The sequence below is a fragment of the Schistocerca cancellata genome, chromosome 4 (genome assembly GCF_023864275.1).
Source record: "Schistocerca cancellata isolate TAMUIC-IGC-003103 chromosome 4, iqSchCanc2.1, whole genome shotgun sequence".
NCBI classification, from domain to species: domain Eukaryota; kingdom Metazoa; phylum Arthropoda; class Insecta; order Orthoptera; family Acrididae; genus Schistocerca; species Schistocerca cancellata.
The window spans coordinates 567394475-567416355 of NC_064629.1; the positions used below are offsets into that span (position 1 = coordinate 567394475).

A 21881-nucleotide genomic window follows, 5' to 3' on the forward strand; every position below is an offset into this window, starting at 1 on the left:
CTCCCTACATATATCTGTGTGTATGGCATTCTATGTACATTTGTGTGTGTGTGTGTGTGTGTGTGTGTGTGTGTGTGTGTGTGTGTGTGTGTGTCTTGTGTGTTCAGAATTCTCAAGTTATACTGTATGTGGAACTCGATAAGATTTTCTTCAGAACCATTAACAACTTTTTCTCCATCTCCACTCTTGCATTAAAGTATCCTACTACTATTACTTCTTACAAGGGAACCTCCCCATCGCACCCCCCTCAGATTTAGTTATAAGTTGGCACAGCGAATAGGCCTTGAAAAACTGAACACACATCAATCGAGAAAACAGGAAGAAGTTGTGTGGAACTATGAAAAAAAAAAAATAAGCAAAATATACAAACTGAGTAGTCCATGCGCAAGATAGGCAACATCAAGGTTAGTATGAGCAGTGGAGCAACGTGGTCCCGTGGTTAGTGTGAGCAACTGTGGAATGAGAGGTCCTTGGTTCAAGTCTTCCATCGAGTAATAAGTTTATTTTTTTTATTTTCAGACAATTATCAAAGTTCAAGTACTCACACATAATCAACTTTGCTCTCCAAAATTCCAGGACATATTCAGATTTGGTTGGACATATGCAGGATTTGACGGTCTACACACGGAAAAATTTGAAAATGTTAAAAACATGTTTTGACAGAGCACAGAGAAAACTGTGAAACTGTTGCATTCATTTGTTGCAGTTTATGTGACAAACTCTTATGTTTTCATCACTTTTTTGGGAGTGATGATCACATACACGAGGAAACCTAACTCGGGCAAGGTAGAAGAATCTTTTTACCCATTCGCCAAGTGTACAAGTTAGGTGGGTCGACAACATGTTCCTGTCATGTGACCCACATGCCGTCACCAGTGTCGTATAGAATATATCAGACGTGTTTTCCTGTGAAGGAATCGGTTGACCTATGACCTTGCGATCAAATGTTTTCGGTTCCCATTGGAGAGGCACATCCTTTCGTCTACTAATCGCACGGTTTTGCGGTGCGATCGCAAAACACAGACAGTAAACCTATTACAGTGAACAGAGACGTCAATGAACGAACGACAGATCATAACTTTGCGAAAATAAAGAAAGTAAAATTTACACTCGAGGGAAGATTTGAACCCAGGACCTCTCGTTCCGCAGCTGCTCACGCTAACCACAGGACCACGGCACTCCTGAGCACATTTTATCCTAGATGTTGCATATCTTGCACATGGACTACTCAGTTTGTATATTTTGTTTATTTTTTTCATAGTTCCACACAACTTCTTCCTGTTTTCTCGATTGATGTGTGTTCAGTTTTTCAAGGCCTATCCACTGTGCCAACTTATAACTAAATCTGAGGGGGGGTGCGATGGGGAGGTTCCCTTGTTAGTGGTCTACTTCTTGTTTGAAAATGTGGTCTAATTTCTGGTAGAAATGATCTTTGGTTTGCTATGACATGTTGTCATTCAGTGCATATACTTTAATTATAATAATTTCAACTCCACATAACTTGTTGGGGATGGTAAAAATTCGTTCATATAGTAATGTACAGTCCTTGCTGTAAATGCTCAAAGTTTTGTTAATTCGAATGGAAACATCTGCTTTTGCATGTTGATGCCTATAAAACGCTTTTTCATTTCCTTGACCCTTCTATTTAGTTTCAGATATATAAATTACGTTCACAGTCAATCAATTCACTTCATTCTCTATTTCACTGTATTTTCACTGTATTTACTTATGTTTCAAATCATGGCTGTCCATGGCATGCCCAACGGTACACGAGCTGGGTGTGTGAACCACGTGAAGGCTGAGGATTGGTCTGTCTTGTCTTTGTTCAGTTCTTCTCAGAAGCACTCGGTATACTGCGACATTTTATTTAGTATTGCAATGTGAAATTTTTTTTGTTGCCACAACACTTTTCAGTTTAGCAGAATCGTGGTGTCAGTGCTGTTTACCTTTCGCTATTTATTCATGGTGTGAATGACATTGATTGATTAACTGAGAGGGGTTATGGGACCAAACAGTGAGGTCATCAGTCCCATAATTCTGAAGTGTGGCACAGAAGAAAGAGGGTCTGCTAAAAGTGTATGGATCAAGTCAAGGGGAGTCGAATTATAAAATAATGAACATTAAGCACACACAGTAAAGGCATAAAAGGTGAGACCAAATCTAAAAACTCGAAAAAAGGGAGGTGGTCATGGGATCACAGACCTAGAAGACTGTAAAAGAAGTCCCAACCACAACCAATGAAAGACGTTCACAGGTCCTGTGGCTGTCTGCATAAAAAGAGGCAGTCCAGTTATTTATCTCCACAAGCCTTTGAAAATGAATGGGAATGACAGAAGAGAGGGATGACAATCCTCAGTATTTATTATACAGTCAAATAATCAACAGGTACTGCAAATTTGCTATGAAATGAAATTATAATACATTGAGGAAAGAATTTAAAAACAAAACACCATCCATTTCCCTAAGCTCACTGCCATTAAAAATGTGATGTCTGAAGAATTCATTGTGGCCTTGAAAGAATAAATGACAGTTCTCTAAATGTTTTGAGGACACTGTCAACCTTATATCTGCTTTCGAGACCATTTACCGTTTCAGTTGAATGTGCCCCTGGGGATATGCAGATGTAACTGATTGATCTGCAATGTCATTTACATTTTAAAGACAAACCCTTTTTACATTAAAACTGTCCAGGACATCTACATTGTTTTCCTCAGGAAGAGTTCCTACGTCTCCACAATGAGTTTATAAAAGTGCAACATTACTGTGCTACATTATTTCAATCAACATGTGTGTGTGAAAGACCTATTTTTGATTATGAAAACAGTCATGATTATGTGGTAATCCAAGTGCAAAAATCTGTGAAACAGTCCATTTATGGACAATGGTTGACCCATCGCTCCAACCCTCAGCTTGGAGGACAAGGATTCGACATCAGAGCTTACTCCAAAAAAGACACCCTTTCCCTAGGTGGGGCAAATTTTGACTGCTTCCTCTGCTGAGTTCAGCTTCACCACCACTGACATAGCTCTAAACTGCAATGAAGCATGCAACCCGCCCTGCCCAATGCTAAAGGTAACTTCAATAAGCAGGTACATGCTCAATTCATAATTAATAAGGAGGGACAGTAGGCTGCCACACTCTTGACTGGAATGCGATTTTTCTTGTCTCCTGATGTTGTAGTAAGTTCAATGTTTTCTATATTTTTGTAAACTGTCATGCAACAGCAGGAGATATCGATCTCGTCGTCACACAACAGTTTACAAAAATATAGAAAACATTGAACTTACTACAACATCAGGAGACAAGAAAAATCGCATTCCAGTCAAGATTGTGGCAGCCCATGCCCTCGTCGATGGACCTTGTGTATTTCGTGGATGTTCACTTAATTTTAGCTTGGATATAAACGACATATTCTCACATGGAAATGGATGGTTCACTGTTGCCATAGTGAGAGGTGGTAGTGGAGTTTCTAGCATACCTGGACTTGAAAGTTTTAATGATAGAGATGTAACTGCCTATCGCACATATCATATGCTTGAAATCGCTAATAAAGATTTTGGTAAATCTGCTTATGACTCTACAGTATGCGGTGGCGGCGTTGATGATACACACGTCGACGAGGCATAGTGCTTCAATGCTGTTGCAGATAGAGCTCACAGCAGAATGATTCCGCTGGTGTGCACTGCCCGCTTATATAGGGAGAGAACAACCTTGGTTACGTAACGGAGCTGATAAGGGACTTAAGACTCTGCAGGCACCAGCAAGCGAGTGTTATCCCATACGCACACACTGGGTGTTCTAGGTGTGCGCATCTGCTGGTGCGCCGGCCTGGCGCCGAGCCAAGAGGGCTGCGTAACCAACTGGCTAGGCGCCCAGCAGGCAGTGCGGCACTTTGCTTTGTTAATTTTTCAAAACTGTTGCATCCTTGAGCCCCGGTTCGAGATGTACCCTTGTCCGGTTAATGGCTGACGCTACAGTTCACACAGATGTACCCTTGTCCGGTTAATGGCTGACGCTACAGTTCACACTTTATTAATAGTTATAGTACAGAGTTACATCACGAGTTAGAGTTACATTTTCAGCATGCCTGAGATATCGACCTCGTCGTCGCACAACAGTTTACAAAAATATAGAAAACATTGAACTTACAACAACATCAGGAGACAAAAAAAATCGCATTCCAGTCAAGAGTGTGTCAGTCCACGCCCTTGTCGATGGACCTTGTGTATTTTTTGGATGTTCACTTAATTTTAGCTTGGATATAAACGACACATTCTCACATGGAAATGGATGGTTCACTGTTGCCATAGTGAGAGGTGGTAGTGGAGTTTCTAGAGTACCTGGACTTGAAAGTTTTAATGATAGAGATGTAATTGCCTATCGCACATATCATATGTTTGAAATTGCTAATAAAGATTTTGGTCGTTTATATCCAAGCTAAAATTACGTGAACATCCAAGAAATACACAAGGTCTATCGACGAGGGCGTGGGCTGCCACACTCTTGACTGGAATGCGATTTTTCTTGTCTCTTGATGTTGTAGTAAGTTCAATGTTTTCTATATTTTTGTAAACTGCTCGCTTGCTGGTGCCTGCAGAGTCTAAATCCCTTATCAGCTCCGTTACGTAACCAAGGTTGTTCACTCCCTATATAAGCGGGCAGTGCACGCCAGCGGAATCATTCCGCTGTGAGTTCTATCTGCAACAGCATTGAAGCACTATGCCTTGTCAATGTGTATATCGTCAACGCCGCCACCGCATGCCTGTCTACAAACACATATTAAGCCTCGAAAATAAACTTGGCACAAATGGAACCGCACAAAGTGTTATATTGAATGGACCCATATTTTTCCGTGGATGTCGAGTTAATTTTAGCCTCGATGCTGGCACAGGGAATACTGGAAGTGGATGGTTCACCCTTGCTATTGTTCGATGTGAAAATGCCTCTCTACCTGGACTCGAATCTTTCGCCGACCGAGACATCATCGCTTACAAGACCTGGCATTGTGGAATAGATGGTAAGTTCCAGACTAGACCTAGTTATGTATATGATCACTCAGAAAAAGCAATGAAGGGAATAAAAAAAGATTCAGAAGTTTGAAAAAAATTCAGTGCAAAAGGATACCAATGATAAGATTCTTTTACAATACTGCTATCCTTTGTGAAAGCAAGGAAGAATTATAGAACCTGTTCAATAGAAAGAACAGTTCACTGAGCACTGAATATGTGTAACATCCAAATTGGTACCCACATAGCATATGAAGAAGGAATTCTGCTACTTTGGATGCAAAATAACTCATTACTGACAAAGCGAAGTACAACACAGGAGGCACAGGTAAAGAGAAGATTCCTTATCAAAAGAATTTAACTAATAGCAAACACAGACCTTAAATTTAGAAACAGCTTTATGAGGATGCATGTACGGAGCACAGCATTGTATGTAAGTGAATCAAGAACTGTGGACAAATCAGAAAGGAAGATAATCAAACAGTTTGACATACAAAATTACAGAAAAATTATGAAAATTGAGTGGATTTATAGGAAATGAGGAGGTTCCCAGCAGAATTAGCATTGAAAGGGAAAAAAAAATGCTATCTAGAAGAGGCGACAATATGATACATAGAATCATTCACATGGTACAAAAGGGAGATACGGAGGGTAACAATTGTAGGGGAAGACAGAGATTAAGATACAAACTACAAACTGGAGAACACTGGATGTAAAAGGTGGTTGATGATGAGGAGGAGGGAGAAGCTACTGACAAACGTACCATCCACATGTCGAAAACAAAGGAGGAAATTGATTCTGTCTATAGTATAGTCTGTTGGAAACTACAAATGTTTATGTATTCTACATATCCTTCATTACTCAGTGGATAGTGAGTTGCAGAGTACAGATATAGTTGTAAATGTAAATGTGCAGTGGCTTGTGAAGTAAATATTAAAAGTTTGCTTATGAGATGAAGATAAATTTGATAAAATTGTAGTACAGAGCTGTTCAGAAATAGGTATATGCTAAAAAATACTAGATAGTCATTCTGTATGAAGTGAGGATCTGGCCAAGTTCCATTAAACCTGAAGGTGTAATGATTACCATAAAAGCTTTAAAATAAACAAAATTCTAGTGATAAGGATAAAGTATCAACAAAATTAATGTATTGTTCTGAGTTTAATAATTTCTCATTTGTGTAATCAATCATTTAACAGTAATATCATTTACTGCCTCGCAGAAAAATGCTGAAGTTCAACCATTTTCTTATAAAGTGGTTTATAAGAAAATAAGATAAAGAAATAATACCAAATATCCACCCACTTTAACATTTGCCAGCATTCTCAAAAAATTTAAGGAAGTTAATATCAGGAGTAATAATCATCTGCCTACAAATAACATCCATAAAGTTAGAATGGACTTTACTCAATTAACAATTAATTGCAGGCTACTACCACATTCTGTCTTCTGTCAATGACCAAGTGCATAAATTATAAATTATTTTTATGTAAATTAGAGTACCTTAATGTCACAGGAAATTCTTGTAAATATCTAAAATAGTATCTACCTACAAGGAAATTATTTCCAGAATGAGATTTTCACTCTGCAGCGGAGTGTGCACTGATATGAAACTTCCTGGCAGATTAAAACTGTGTGCTGGACCAAGACTCGAACTTGGGACCTTTGCCTTTCATGGGCAAGTGCTCTATCAACTGAGCTACCCAAGCACGACTCACGCCCCATCCTCATCCTCACAGCTTTACTTTCGCCAGTAGAGCACTTGCCCACGAAAGGCAAAGGTCCTGAGTTCGATTCTCGGTCCGGCACACAGTTTGAATCTGCCAGGAAGTTTCAAGGAAATTATTGTTGGCACACAGAAAGTCTTGTACTAAGACATATGTGTTCATCAAGGTGGAAACTAATTACATGCCATCCCCCACAATGTTCCACCTTTAAGGCCACCACACACCAACAATATAGCAGGCCAAATGGCATCACGCTGAGCCAAACCTTGCTGTGTATGGGGAGACTTAGATGGATTGGTGTGGTTCAACTAGCCCAGTTGGATTTTCGGCAGGCCCGACATCCACCACGTAAAGAAGCAGCTCAGCGTTCCCCTGCACGTGGATGTCTGGCAACCTTATGTTAAGTGGATCTGAGCTGCACTCTAGCCTCACTTTGTGTGTGTGTGTGTGTGTGTGTGTGTGTGTGTGTGTGTGTGTGTGTGTAGATGCAGTCATTGCTAAACATATAGTAGTCTATTCTACTCACTGTTCATTTGTTCATTATTCGTGTCTGTACGTTATAGTACCAGTAAGGTTGGATGCTTCAAACTGTGCAGATTGTGAGCTGATTAGTGACATCTCATAAGTTATATCTGCTGTAATTACATTTGTTGCTACTGATATTTCTGTTGCGCATTTAATCACTGAGCTGCCATGATCCATCTGTTCCACTTCTGTAAAAGCCGGGACAGTATGGACATTTGATATTATAGACATGTGGTTCCTCTTTAATGTATCCAGTCTCTTGCTCCACTGGGAAAAGATTTATTTTATTTTTTGTGAAGTCTGCTTTTATGCCTTATCTTTTAAAATCATCAGTAATTTTGTAGGTGCTTTTCTGATAAGGGAATATTAAAATAGGCTAATTCTTTTTTATGTCAGTTTCTACCAAACATGTAATATCACGTTTGTATCATTTGTTATTTGTGACAATGTACATAATTTACTGTGAATGGCAGATACAGATTGTTTGTTGCTATCTATTTCATGAAATTTATTTCATACTCTTGATGTTTTTGCACCTACTGCCTATGTTCACTACTGTGCTTATCATGCTTCTATTCATTGCTAGCTAATGTATTGAGAGCTAGAAGGAGCAGTAGTGGCACACACAAAACCAACCACGTAAAATATTTTAATAATTAGGAAGAACCTCCAAAAAATGGCTATGAGTTTTGAAGACATGCACAAAAATGAATGCTTCACAAACAATAAAAAGAAAACAAGTCTTGCCTCACACACAGTAGCAACACTGAATAAATGTAAGCAATCAGGTGAAAAATTGTGTCTGGAGAAGGTGTTTCATAATCACATATGTTCACTTGAAGTAACAGTCACAGTTGTCTAATAAAGATACATTTAATAAGTTATGCATGGTTCTTTTATTCTCGTTCTCTGAGTACTGACATATTTCATTATCATCAGGCAAGCACAGTCAGTAACCATTCACTGTCATATAACAGTTTTCCCCCCAACATGTACAGTATTTTGTCAGCCACACGACGTACTTCTTTCAACAGGTTAAAAATGTGACTCAGGAAATTTGATGTGCACCTGTACTGTTTCAGAACTTACATGCAATTTCGAAAGTTGCAATTAAAATCACATTACTAATTTATTGGATTTTAAGCTCACTTGCCTTTTGGAACATGTTATAGTATGTAGGGTATGGATGAAACAAAAATAATTCAGATTGTTAATTAAATTAGTTGGCCTTAAAATTATTAAAGATCAAATGACACTGCTATGATGTGTCCATCATGGTGCAAGAACAATTATGTTACCAATGTTTATATGACCACTATACCCTGAAAATTGCAAATCATATCACAATTATCAAATCTGTATTGCCTAAGGCATATTAAAAAATCAAATCAATTGTATTTTATCTCTTTGTCATATGATTTATAGATTATGAAGGTGATTATTAGCTGTTATCAAAAGAGAAAGTAAAGCAAGAATAAAAAAGAAAAACTCACTTTTGACCAATATCAATCCCCCATCTCACAGTGTAAATTTGGACCTTATGTGCTGGGTGGTGACAGTATTTCAAGGATCAAACCTGCTTTAATGGATGGCAAACTTATCCAATTTTCAAGGAACATAGGTCCACCAGTGTGCACTACAATCAGATAACCGGTACCTTAAAACAACAACACTACTCAGTCTGTTCTCTGATGCACATCCCCCACCACATGTCATCCCCTTATCAGTTGTTTAATAGCTAAAGGTCATTTTATCTGTCATTTCCTTTCCAGTTTTCTCTTCTCTATAAAAAAGCAAACACGAACAGCAGCTACAGAAACAAAATGCCTCTATGTTCACAACTACAGCATAGCTTTATACTTCTTACTTTTTAAATTTGTTTTGAAGAAGGATTCTCCCTTGAGCAAACACAATTTTTCTTATTTTTCAACCACATTTATTTTGATGAAGTTTCACTGTATTCAGCAATTTTATTGTATTTTCTTAATGGGACATATCGTTGCTCATATAGGTGTCTCCTCATTTGCTGCACAGCTGACATTTTGGTATAGTCTGCAATTTGCAATTTTTGTTGTTTCATGCTGTTATGATTCTGTGAAACTGTACTCATTAAACACACACTGTATTACTGCTTACGAAAAATTTCATAAACAGTTCTCACATGGTCCCCCATGGAACTGTAATCGTAAATGAACACAGCGTCACTGTTTATGAAACATGAAAACCTGGAATCCAAAAAATTTCAAAAACTGCAGATGACTAACAGTATCAAAATATCAGTTGTACTTCAGATGACCAATGGCTACATTAGCAACAATATAATCAACCCACTGAAAATATATATATGGAGGAGAAGGGGGGGGGGTTGTGGGGGGAGGGGAGAATTTCAAATGGTTCAAATGGCTCTGAGCACTATGGGACTTAGCGACTGAGAGCATCAGTCCCCTAGAACTTAGAACTACTTAAACCGAACTAACCTCCTTAGACGCACCGAGGCAGGATTCGAAGCCGAGACCATAGTGGTCGCGCGGTTCCAGACTGTAGCACCTAGAACCGCTCGGCCACACCGGCCGGCAGGGAAGAAAATTATGTTTGCTTAAAGTAGAATCAATCTCATAATGTTCAAATAAAATATTAGTGGTGCACTTGCTTGACACTGTCATATCAATTAAATATTTAGGCATAACACTGCAAAGTGACATGAAATGGAATGAGTATATAATGTATGTTGTAGGGAAGACGGATGTTGATTTCAGTCTACAGGGAGAATTCTACTAATGTATAACTGATCTATAAAGGAGGCAGAGAACAGAGCACTTCTGTGACACATTCTGAAGTGTTTGGGATCACCAATAGGTCAAATTAAAAGATGATATCAAAGCAATTTATACGTGTGCAGCTAGATTTGTCACCAATAGCTTCAATCAACATGCAAGCATTTAAAAAATATTCCTTAAACTCAAATGGGAATCTCAGGAGGGAAGAGTAAGTTCTTTTCATGAGGAAGTTTAGAGAACCAGCATTTGTGACACAGTGGAGATAAATCCTACCTCCATCAACATACATCCTGTTTAAGGACCATAGAGTCGAGATATAAGAAACCAGGGCCCATATGGAAGCATATACAGAGTGGGTTTTTCCGTTGTTCCACTTACAAGAGGAACAAGAAATGGAATGAACAGCACTGATACATGGTACACTCCATCATGTACTGTATGGCGGCTTGCGGAATATGTATGCAGATGTAGAATCCTTCACCAAAACAATTTTTGTTTGAAAGCAAACATATAAAAAGTGATATTTAACCTCACAATGAATATACTTTGGAAAAGTCACCCAGAACATAGTCTTAGGGGGGGACTTACCATGTGGCAAGTCTCTGCTGACCCGGGGTTCTGGGTGACTTTTCTGAACTCTCCTAATTTCCTAAGCCTTATCAGTCCTTTTACTTCATCCCTCATCCTTCCCCTTCAACCCTTCTGTCAGAAGGCTCAAGCTTGCATGTTTCTTTAACCTTTATATGAGTTTTCTTCTGCTGCAGCTAGGTGAGTAGATTGTTTGATCTATCCAATAATAATATATTCTCAAAAATTGATTATTTTTGTTGACAAATCATTAACTAGATCACATAACAAGAATACTATGAAATACTTGGCTTCGACACTGTTTCAGTGCAGTAATGCAATATGTATAAGTAATACTTTTAATCGTTTTTGTTTCAACAATGCTTGGCTACAATAGCCTAACATTTGTCTTATTTACACATTCAAATGTTTGTGGTATGACTTTTAAATTATGTCCAATTTTTTTAATCATCCAGCACGACCACCTCATGTATTATCTGTGGAAATATTATCATGTAATGTTTTGTAAATGTGTACTATATATATTTTTTACTGATATGTTACACGTACATGAAGATCTCCTCGCACTGGATGCGTATAACATAACTGGGTGTATGTAACATAATTTACACAACATAATAAAACACAGTGTATCAAAATTATACCTGACACCTGTTTTTGGGTGCTGATGACAATGACAACACAAAATAATAGAAACAGTAAGTAGAGAATTCAAGGACAACATATTTTGATCAGTATTCTTACATGTTTTCCTCAGCAAACAGAAAAAACATACACACAAATAATAAATAAAAACATCACATACATGTTCAGTCTTCAAGAGTACAGTTACACATAAAGGTATTTTGCACCTAGTAATTGACAAGATCTGGTAAAGACCTAGTAACAACTTATTAAATTTACCTGATATGTTTATGGCCAAGAATTTTTAAGGCAGTTTAAAATTTTTCCATGTTCCTTGTATGCGTTTGTGACCCCAAATCCAAAATTACCCATTCTGTATAACTGCAAATAATACTGTAATCCTCACTGCATCGATCTGTCTTGGTTATAACTTCACCAACTCCTTTGCTTCTTGTAGGTGAATTAAATCATTAATTTCCACAACAGGTTTTCCGCCAGCTGCATTGGGGAGAAAATTATTTTTTTTATGAAATTATGATCTATCATATGCAAGAGATGGCTAGAAAACAGGAACTCCTGATGCTCTCTCTGTCATTCATGAATTATCAATTACCTTTAATGAAATAACAACATACATATCTACAGGGTTTGTGCTAACATATTTTCAATGAAATTTCTGAATTTCAGACTACTTTACATCAAGCACATAAAAATATTAAAAGAAATCGCTTGTTCATTTCTCAAACATTTTTAATAAATATTTTTATGGAGATATGAACACTCATGATACCTCTTCAAAATATTCTCAAGCATAAATGCCACAATGCAAAATGTAGACTCTCAAAAGTCTATACAAATACACACTTTATATCATTACACTATTCGTGCAATTAAATATCTCACAAATATTAAAAATATGTGCATAATGTACAATACAATTCTATCAATTTAGTATAAGTTCAGCTTTTCCAACAGTTCCCAACAACTAATACTTTGGTTTGAGGGAACATTCAATCATTACACTGCCACATGCGATCTACTACTGTTAACTTGGCCGGCAATTAATTGTGGGATGATCTCCCTCATTACTAGACTCTGAATTTCCACCCCGCATCGCCTGGATACGATAACCCATATTTATAAGCATTACTTCAAATGGATCTGCATTCATTCGTTTTTGGTTTGCAGATGCAGCATCATATAGGTTTAACACCTCTCTATCATTTTTGGAACCATCCTGTAAAAGATGAAATATAAGAAATTTAGCTACAGTATTTTGCTGGAAAAAAAACCATATGTTAGTACGTAACAGCTTCACACTGCAGGACTAATTATGTCTATTTATCTTTACTTCCCATGCTCGTTGGCTGATCCACCTTAAAAATTTGTAGTTTTGTAGGACTGTGCTTTCAGTAGTCTAAGGTGTGGCAAAAATGCAGCTTTTAGATTTTTATGAAATCAAGGAGGCAGATACTTCAAACAATTATTACTATTATTACCACTTTAAATTCAGAGCAACTGCCATTTTTCTAAGTAGCAGAATATTAAAAACACATGCATTACGAAAAATACACAGAACTGAATCACTCAAAAATTTGAAACCAGTTCTGTCTGGTCACTTGTCAAGTCTCCCATATATCAGCTAACTGAAACACTACTATTACAATAAAAAATATTCACAACTCTTACCACAGAGATTAATTCTCCGTGGAAATTATGAAGACATCACATGTCGAAGACTACCTTGAGGAGATTGCTCCCATGCTCAAAATAGCTCAACAAGACATCAATGACACAAAATGCAGTATACTGGCACAAGAGGAATGAGACTGCTCTTGCTAACAAGAAACTATTTGCCATGGAGTATTTGTGTGTGACTATTTGTTGATCTTGGGTTGAGCCTTTTTCTGTGACAAGTTTCATAAAAATTTTCTCAATGGTAGCAGATGAGTAATATTTTGAACAGTGAAAGGAATTAATACAGAGATCTGTCAATTTAAATCGGTCGCATTTTGATCACAACTACTACTACCTGGATGTATTTGGTAAGTACACAAATTTACATCATCAGTCTAGTTTATTTTGTGTCAGAACTTCCACATGACATTTTCTGACAAAGTACAAGAACACGCCTACAGTAAGCTCCTTGGCCATTGATACTGAGTTCATTGATTATGAAGAAATTTGTAACAAAGATTAAAGAAGTCATGTACTAATACACAATGACAAATAGTTCCTTATTAATGTACGCAGTATTGTTCAGTTTGTGCAAAGACAGTAAAATGACAGTGGGAAATTGTGCAAAGCCTGAAAGAAGTGCTTGGGGTGGGGGAGTGACACCCATGGCCTTCTCAAAAGATGTGCCTCCAAATACAATTACTAGGTGATGGGTGCAACAGTTGAGAGACCGGCACCTCACTGTAATACACAGGCTTCAAATCTCAGACTAACTGTCCTCATATACACACATTAACAAAAGTGTTTCGTCACCCCAATACACTGTTCAGGTGTGTTGCTATTTTACCTGTTCCTGTACCGATAGGAAGGCCACTCCTGACACAGTGTGTAAAAAAAAAAAAAGCAGACGCGTGCGCGCACACACACACACACACACACACACACACACACACACACACACACACAGTGTTACCATAAGCATTATCTACAAGTAAAATGCCAAATTAAAATTAATTGGAGCATCTCAGTTGAAAGTAAAGCGCCAGAAGGGATGTATTAAAGGCGTCTGCGGAACAGTGGAGTGAACATCCACCACATCATGAAGGACAATCGATCATCAGGTCAACTTCTTCACATTATGCGCAGAATGATTGTTAACCAGGGAATTTTCTTGACATGGTGCAGTCACAGAATCAGTTCCACATTTTACAGGTGCATAGGATGACTGATATCTACAACTTTAAAGTCAGCGGAACTGCAGGATGAGTGCTCTAGAACTGAATTCGGCATTCAGAGAGGCTACAGGATGTCATGTATCACATCAAACTATTAGGAGACAAATGCATGATGAGAATTTCCATTCCCAAAGACCATGGAGGGCACACATTGCACACCACAACTGGGTGATGTTTATGGGATAAATTATGATGTGTTTGTACACTGACAATATGTTTGAAGGCAACCTGGTAGATTGAACACCAGCAATACTGTATATCACATGTGCAACAAGGTGGTAGTGGAGTGATGTTCTAGGATAGCACTAAATGGGGCCACTGTACCATATCTCTCGTGTTTGAGGGCAATTCCTCTGCTCTACAGTACAGGAACAAGGTTCTGCAACAAACATTTTGGTGAAAATTTCATCTTGACAGTTGATAACTTATGTGTTCATCATGCTTGTTTTCATGAACACGACCTGTCAGCATGCAAGAATCAACAGATTGGAGTAGCCTACCTGTTCCCCGAACATGAGATAAATGAACCTGTGTGGGACTGATTGAAACAAATTATTTTTAAGGGTCGACAATGATCATGAACTCTGCATGACTTACACCAAATCACCATTGAAGATAGGGACAATTTGGACATTGTGTAATGGATCTGAATATGATCCAGTGTTTTGTCTCAAGCTGCAAACAGTGTCAAATCCATTTCCCACATCTAAGAGGGGGCAATTTAATGTATCACAATTTATACCAGTTCCATCTCACTGATGGTATGCCACGACAGAGTCAAGCCTACTGTGAAGGGTTCATTTTTTTTTTTTTTTTTTTTTTTTTTTTTTTTTTTTTTTTTTTTTTTTTTTGCTACATCACTGTTTAGGTGTTTTTTTTAATTTGTTGATCTCCAGACATTGCAGACAAATATATACAGATACCTCAGTGCAAATTTTTTTTCTGTGCCTTGAAATTCGAAATAAAGAGATATGTAAGACTTTTGTTGATGTGAGTCCGTTGTATTTGGCATTTCTAAATCACTTCACATGAATGTCATATTCGTTTCTTCAAAAAGACTGGTTACTTTCGTTGTCCTTGAACAAATAAAAATTTAATATGCCTGTGAGGACTGCATTACTGCAGAGATGTTACATTCTACTCTTTTTTCTTGTTTCCTTCCTTCCTAGTAGAATTTAAACCTTATCAAAACTGGAAGAGATTCTTATAAGGTGATACCAGCATAAGATAATCTAGTGTATAACAAGAGTTCAGTCATTAATGACAGAATGGTATCTTCTTAACCTACACCGAAAGTGACTAAGCAGCTCTCAAGAAATTAGAACATACACAACTATTCACAATTTACTCCAAGGATTTCAACAAACTCCGAGTGAAGCCAACGTTAGATGAATAGCAACAACTTGAAAAGTGGAAGGAGGGTGTTGTTTAGAGCTAACTGTCAAGTACCATAACATTGTGTAAGGGATCTTAGTGTGATCAGGTGCTGTGTCTCAAGCTGCAAACTATCTTAGATCTACTTCCCATGGGGCCAACTGAAATATCATAGTTTAAGCCAGTTCCATCTGTCCTCCTCAGTAATCAGCACTCAAACAACGACAATGGTATGTTCACAGTCATACCTCAAAAATACACCTTTGCCCGAGTTATGTCTTATTGCTGAGTCTAGACATATTCACTCCTCATTAGTGATCTTGGACCAATCACACACTGTGTTTAGTACATAGCATCTTACTTTGAGATGCACGAAGAACAGCAATGGGTTCTGAGGTCCTAGTGTTCTAAACATCAGAAAGAACAATGCTCACTTTATCAACTTGCTGCTCACAGTTTTCATTTTATTTTTAACATCATTTCATCTAAAAATCAAACACTTTAAGATACTTCTTATTTGAAAGTTCAGGTGTGGAGCTTGGCGGTCTGTTGGAAAGTAGTTGTTCCTAAAATGAGGATCCTGCCTTGTACTCTTCTGGTTGGATACAATGTACCAGGTTTACCTCAGAATTTTTCCGAATACAGAGTGACAGCTTATGAAAATAGCCCACCTTCAAATTCAACAATAAGAAACATATATGATGCTAGTAAGGCATTGTTTTTCAGAGTTGTTTTCTCAGGACTACAAAAACTAACTATTTCTCTTGGTTGGTTCTTAATACTCCGTGCAAATTCACAATACTTGGTAGAAATTTTAGCAGCTTTTTTGTATCCCCAGATGCTAGGAAGAAAAGAGTGTGTCCAAGAAAGCTTATGTACACCTAATACAACTGGGATGCAGCAAAAAGAACACCTCGATGTTGAGTGTTTCTACAGCTCTGTACTTTCCTCACAACTGGAGTGGTTAAGTCCAGATCTCCACACACTGATGATGTGATGGTCCATTGTTATATTCCGAGATTGTAGTAAAAGAGCACTTGTGACACTGATGTGCCAATATCTCAGAAGCCTATTTTCTCTATACCAAAATGAATACAGCAGTGACCACATCCCTTAAACGTTCACTATTTGGCAGCAACAAAGTGCCCAGTGGACCATGTCCACATTGGTGAATTCTGTAAGTGTGGTGCACATTATTCATATTAATCTTTATCATGTTGGGTGCCTTTTCTGAACTTCTTTCATCCTTACAGATGTGTGAGCTAGCTGTAAATTTTTCAATCCAATAGCCTACAAATCTACATATGGAAATGATGATGTCAAGTATGTAAAAATCATGAAGACACGATTGAAGAAAAACAGTAAGAAAAACGTATACTAATGTCAAAGACAGAAACAATCTACAGTCAGTGGTAATTTCAATGTAAATTTCCCCTATACTCATTGCAGAAAGAACAAATGTGCAATTAAAACTTACACTATGTAAATAGGATCATTTTCTGGGGACACTCAACACAAAGCTCTAAGAACAATTTGTGGCCTTAATAGATGGAGTCCTGTAAATCTCATTTTACTGAGCTTGGTGTTCTGAATGTTCCAAGCTTGCTCATTTATGGAACTATCCTGTTCACTAGAGACTACCTCTTGAAAACAGGGAAACTACTACAAAACAAAAATGTACCCAACTATTGAACCAGAGGGAAATCAAATATTCATCAAAAATATCACAGAACTGCAGTGTATCAGAGGAGCATAATTAACACTGGTGTAATACTACACAATAAGATACCGGAGGAAATAAAACTTGCTACATTTCCAGAATTTAAAATTGAACAAAAGGGATTTCTAAGAAAGCACTGTTTCTATTCTGTAAAAGAATTCCTGAATATGTAACAAAACAAGTTACTTAAAAATTAAATTGTAGGAATATGTACCTAACTTTAATTTGCTATTATTTGTTAAGATTATGTACTGCATCAACTTTTCTTTGGTCTGTCCAATATCAATTGTACAATTTGTGCTGTATGATATAACTGGACCAATTAAAAAAAAAAAATCAACCAATCAATCAAAATAACTCTTTACTTGTGATGCGAGGTAGGTATAATTTCTTGTAAAACACAATACACTATTTTAGTTCTCAGGATACATTAACTCTGAACTAGCGATGTATAACAAAGTATCAGGCGGGCACAACTGTTGGCTAAGTATGTGCTCATACAATCAGGTTAAACTTTACCAGCCTACTGTTCTGGTTTTTTTTTCCCCTCTTGTAACATATAAAATATTTTGGCATCATAAATGCTAAAACTAATTCATTCAAACATAGTAAAAACTTCACTATGTTTAACAAAATATGATAGTCTGTGCCATTAAATATTAAGCCACAGCTTACATTATAACTGAAGCCACCTTCTGATATTCATCTACCAGTTAGTATCACAGACCACGGTTAGCTATTAAGTTGAAGTTTCGGTTTCAGATTTCTATCAGAGCTGATAATTTCATTTGCACATAATACTTCAACAACTTACTGCCGCACACATCTTCGGGTATACTAAGCAATGGTCTTACGCCCTCTGACACTCAGATCCCCTCCAAACCCCACGACCCTGATATTACTCTGTGAAATACATATCTCTTCAGTGTTTATAGGTTCTAGTAGATGACAAGACGGGTGAGCTTTTATTGAACTATTGGATCAGTGGTGGCTTTGGCTGAAAACTAAATATGTAACAGTCTTTTTGTTGTGACTATCTGCAACTCAACATTTCATCTTTACAACGAGTTTCAATCCGTTGTTTCTCTAATATACTTGATATTTCGATCTGGAGTTTCCATTGTTTTATTTCACTTGTTTCCATAGCCCACGTGACTGTTTTTGGTTGCCACGCCATTTATTAGTGACTGTTACTACTTCAGCTAGGCTTGACAGTTTCATCAACAATTCAGTGTGTTTTCTCTTGCCACGCCTGGAAATTTCTGCATTACCATCATCTTCCACAATTCCATCCCATCATATGATAGCCTCAAGTCTATGAGAAATCCTCATAGGAACATTCGTCTAACTCTTGTCATTGGAATGTAATACCAAAAGACTTTGATACCAACCGTGTATTGTGTTTCACATGGTATACACTTCACACTACTGTCATTGTTAATATGTAGCACGACACTGTGAGGAAGAAAGCAAAATATGACCCTCCGTTGCAACTGGCAACAAAGAACTCAAGCCTTAATATTAAAAGATGGTCTAAATCCATGAATGTTCAAATATTTCAAGACAGTTCTCAAGACTTAAGGTTAAGAGATGGCTTCATATCATTCAGCAATGATTATTTCACAGTAAAGGAAATTTCCATCCACAAGTCTTGACAGGCCTATCAGTACTGACCGACCACCACGTCATTCTCAGCCAATGGTATCACTGGGTGCAGTACGGAGGGACATGGGGTCAGCACACAACTATCCCATCCGATGTCAGTTTTTGTGAGTTACTACTCGGTCAAGTAGCTCCTCAATTGGAATCACAAGATTGAGTGCACCCTGGTCCACTCCTCCCACCAAGGAAAAATCACTAACAGAACCAGTTTTCAAACATGAGTTCTCCACCTGACAGTCAACAGTGCCCGTCACTCACCTATGGAGAATGACATTGTTTCACGGTACTGGGGAATAATTACCAGGTAATTTCTAACCAATTATCAAGTACGGGAAACATGCTGATGCTGATGATGATGATGATGATGATGATGATAGTTGGGTTGGGAGGGGGAGGCCTCAACTGTGCGGTCATCAGTGCCCATATGAAGTCCCAATTTTTTCACAGTCCAATTTTTACACAATCCAATCTAGCCAGGGGCCTCAACTGTGTGGTCATCAGTGCCCATATGAAGTCCCAATTTTTACACAGTCCAATTTTTACACACTCCAATCTAGCTACTGTCACGAATGATGATGATGATGATGAAGAAGAAGAAGAAGAAGAAGAAGAAATGATGAGAACAACACAAACACTCAGTCCTCAGGCAGAGAAAAATCCCCAACCCGGCAGGGAATCGAACCCTGTACCCCATGATCTGGAGGCAGCAATGCTAGCCACTAGATGGGAAACTGATATAATAAATGATTAGGATGAGAAGTTGGCAGTCATGAGTAAATACAACAAATTAATGATGTATACAAAGTGTATAGCTGTATGTAAATCAATAGAAAGAGTGTTACAATATCTGGTCAACAAGTTGCTGGCACTTTGGGGAGTGTAAAATAGATCCTCTTCACTTGAAACAATGGATATGACTGGGGGGAAGAAAATGATGAAGTGAAGGAAGAATATTTTGTTTTGTAATACATGCATGCAGTCCTGCAGGTGTACAACTTTGCTTCCGTCGTTTGCAGACGTCAGGCAGTTAGCTAGGATCTTGGTCAACATAACCTCATTCAAACATTAGTTGATTTGTGTATGCATCATAAAGTTGTTCTTGATTGAAAATGTCAGTTTACAAGCCTAATTCTCATCATTTGTGGGAGCTGTTAGTATTTTGTTTCAGTATGAAGAAAACAGCGGCTGAGTCTCTTCGAATGCTCTCAAAGCTATGGGCATGATTCAGAAAGAAGGAACTTGGGTCCCGTGTGAGCTGAAACCAAGAGGCATTGAACGGCATTTGTGTGTTTGAGAACAGTTGCTTCAGAGGCAAAAATTGAAGGGATTTCTGCTTCACATTGTGACCGGGAACATAAAATGGGTTCATTATGGTAACCCTAAATGCAAAAAATCATGGGGATATCCCGGTCATGCTTCCACGTCGACAGCCAAACCAAATATTCGTGGCTCCAAGATCATGCTCTGCATTTGGTGCGACCAGCTCAGCGTCATTTACCATGAGGTTTTAAAACCAAGTGAAACAATCACAGGTGCTAGTTATCGAATGCAAATAATGTGTTTGAGCATAGCAGGAGGAGGAGATTAGTGTGTAACGTCCCGTCGACAACGAGATCATTAGAGACGGAGCACAAGCTCGGGTGAGGGAAGGATGGGGAAGGAAATCGGCCGTGCCCTTTCAAAGGAACCATCCCGCATTTGCCTGAAGCGATTTAGGGAAATCACGGAAAACCTAAATCAGGATGGCCGGAGACGGGATCGAACCGTCGTCCTCCCGAATGCGAGTCCAGTGTGCTAACCACTGCGCCACCTCGCTTGGTTTTGAGCATAGCACTAAAATACAAATGGCCGCAATACAGCGAGAGGCACGACAAAATGATTTTGCAGCATGACAATTCTTGACCCCACGTTGCAAAAGAGGTCAAAACATACATGGAAACTTTAAAACGGGAAGTCCTACTCCACCCACCATATTCTCCAGACATTGCTCCCTCTCACTATCACCAGTTTAGATCAATGGCGCATGGCCTGGCTGACCAAGATTTTCGATCTCACGAAGAAAGTCACAAATTGGATCGATTCATGGATCACTTCAAAAGATGAACAATTTTTTTGACGCAGGATTCGTGCACTGCCCGAAAGATAGGAGAAATTACTGGCCAGTGATGGAAAATACTTTGAATGATACATGTGTAACCAATTTGTTTCATTAAAGCCTCAAATTTTGGGCAAAAATGGCGGAAGCAAAGTTGTACACCTTGTATATACAGAGAAAAATGTATTAATATAATAGAGGGAAACATTCCACGTGGGAAAAATATAATTAAAAAGAAAGATGATGAGACTTACCAAACAAAAGCGCTGGCAGGTCGATAGACACACAAACAAACACAAACATACACACAAAAATCTAGCTTTCGCAACCAACGGTTGCCTCGTCAGGAAAGAGGGAAGGAGAAGGGAAGACAAAAGGATATGGGTTTTAAGGGAGAGGGTAAGGAGTCATTCCAATCCCGGGAGCGGAAAGACTTACCTTAGGGGGAAAAAAGGACAGGTATACACTCGCACACACACACGTATCCATCCGCATATACACAGACACAAACAGACATTTGTAAAGGCAAAGAGTTTGGGCAGAGATGTCAGTCGGGACGGAAGTACAGAGGCAAAGATGATGTTGAAAGACAGGTGAGGTATGAGCGGCGGCAGATTGAAATTAGAAATTAGCGGAGATTGAGGCCTGGCGGATAGCGAGAAGAGAGGATATGCTGAAGGGCAAATTCCCATCTCCGGAGTTCAGACAGGTTGGTGTTAGTGGGAAGTATCCAGATAACCCGGACGGTGTAACACTGTGCCAAGATGTGCTGGCCGTGCACCAAGGCATGTTTAGCCACAGGGTGATCCTCATTGCCAACAAACACTGTCTGCCTGTGTCCATTCATGGGAATGGACAGTTTGTTGCTGGT

General features: G+C 38.4%; 1 protein-coding gene across 3 annotated transcripts in view; it reads right to left on the bottom strand.

The window, feature by feature from the left end:
• Positions 1-11326: 11326 nt before the first annotated feature.
• Positions 11327-21881, bottom strand: part of LOC126183524 (WD and tetratricopeptide repeats protein 1-like) — a 207148-nt gene continuing 196593 nt past the window's right edge. The window contains exon 15 of one of the 3 annotated variants that reach the window (XM_049925587.1): positions 11327-11745. In XM_049925587.1, the coding sequence (XP_049781544.1) occupies positions 11710-11745 (36 nt within the window). In that variant the 3' untranslated portion in view covers positions 11327-11709. Of the gene's footprint in view, positions 12485-21881 lie in introns of all 3 variants that reach the window. The other 2 variants (XM_049925584.1, XM_049925585.1) reach the window with 2 other exon arrangements.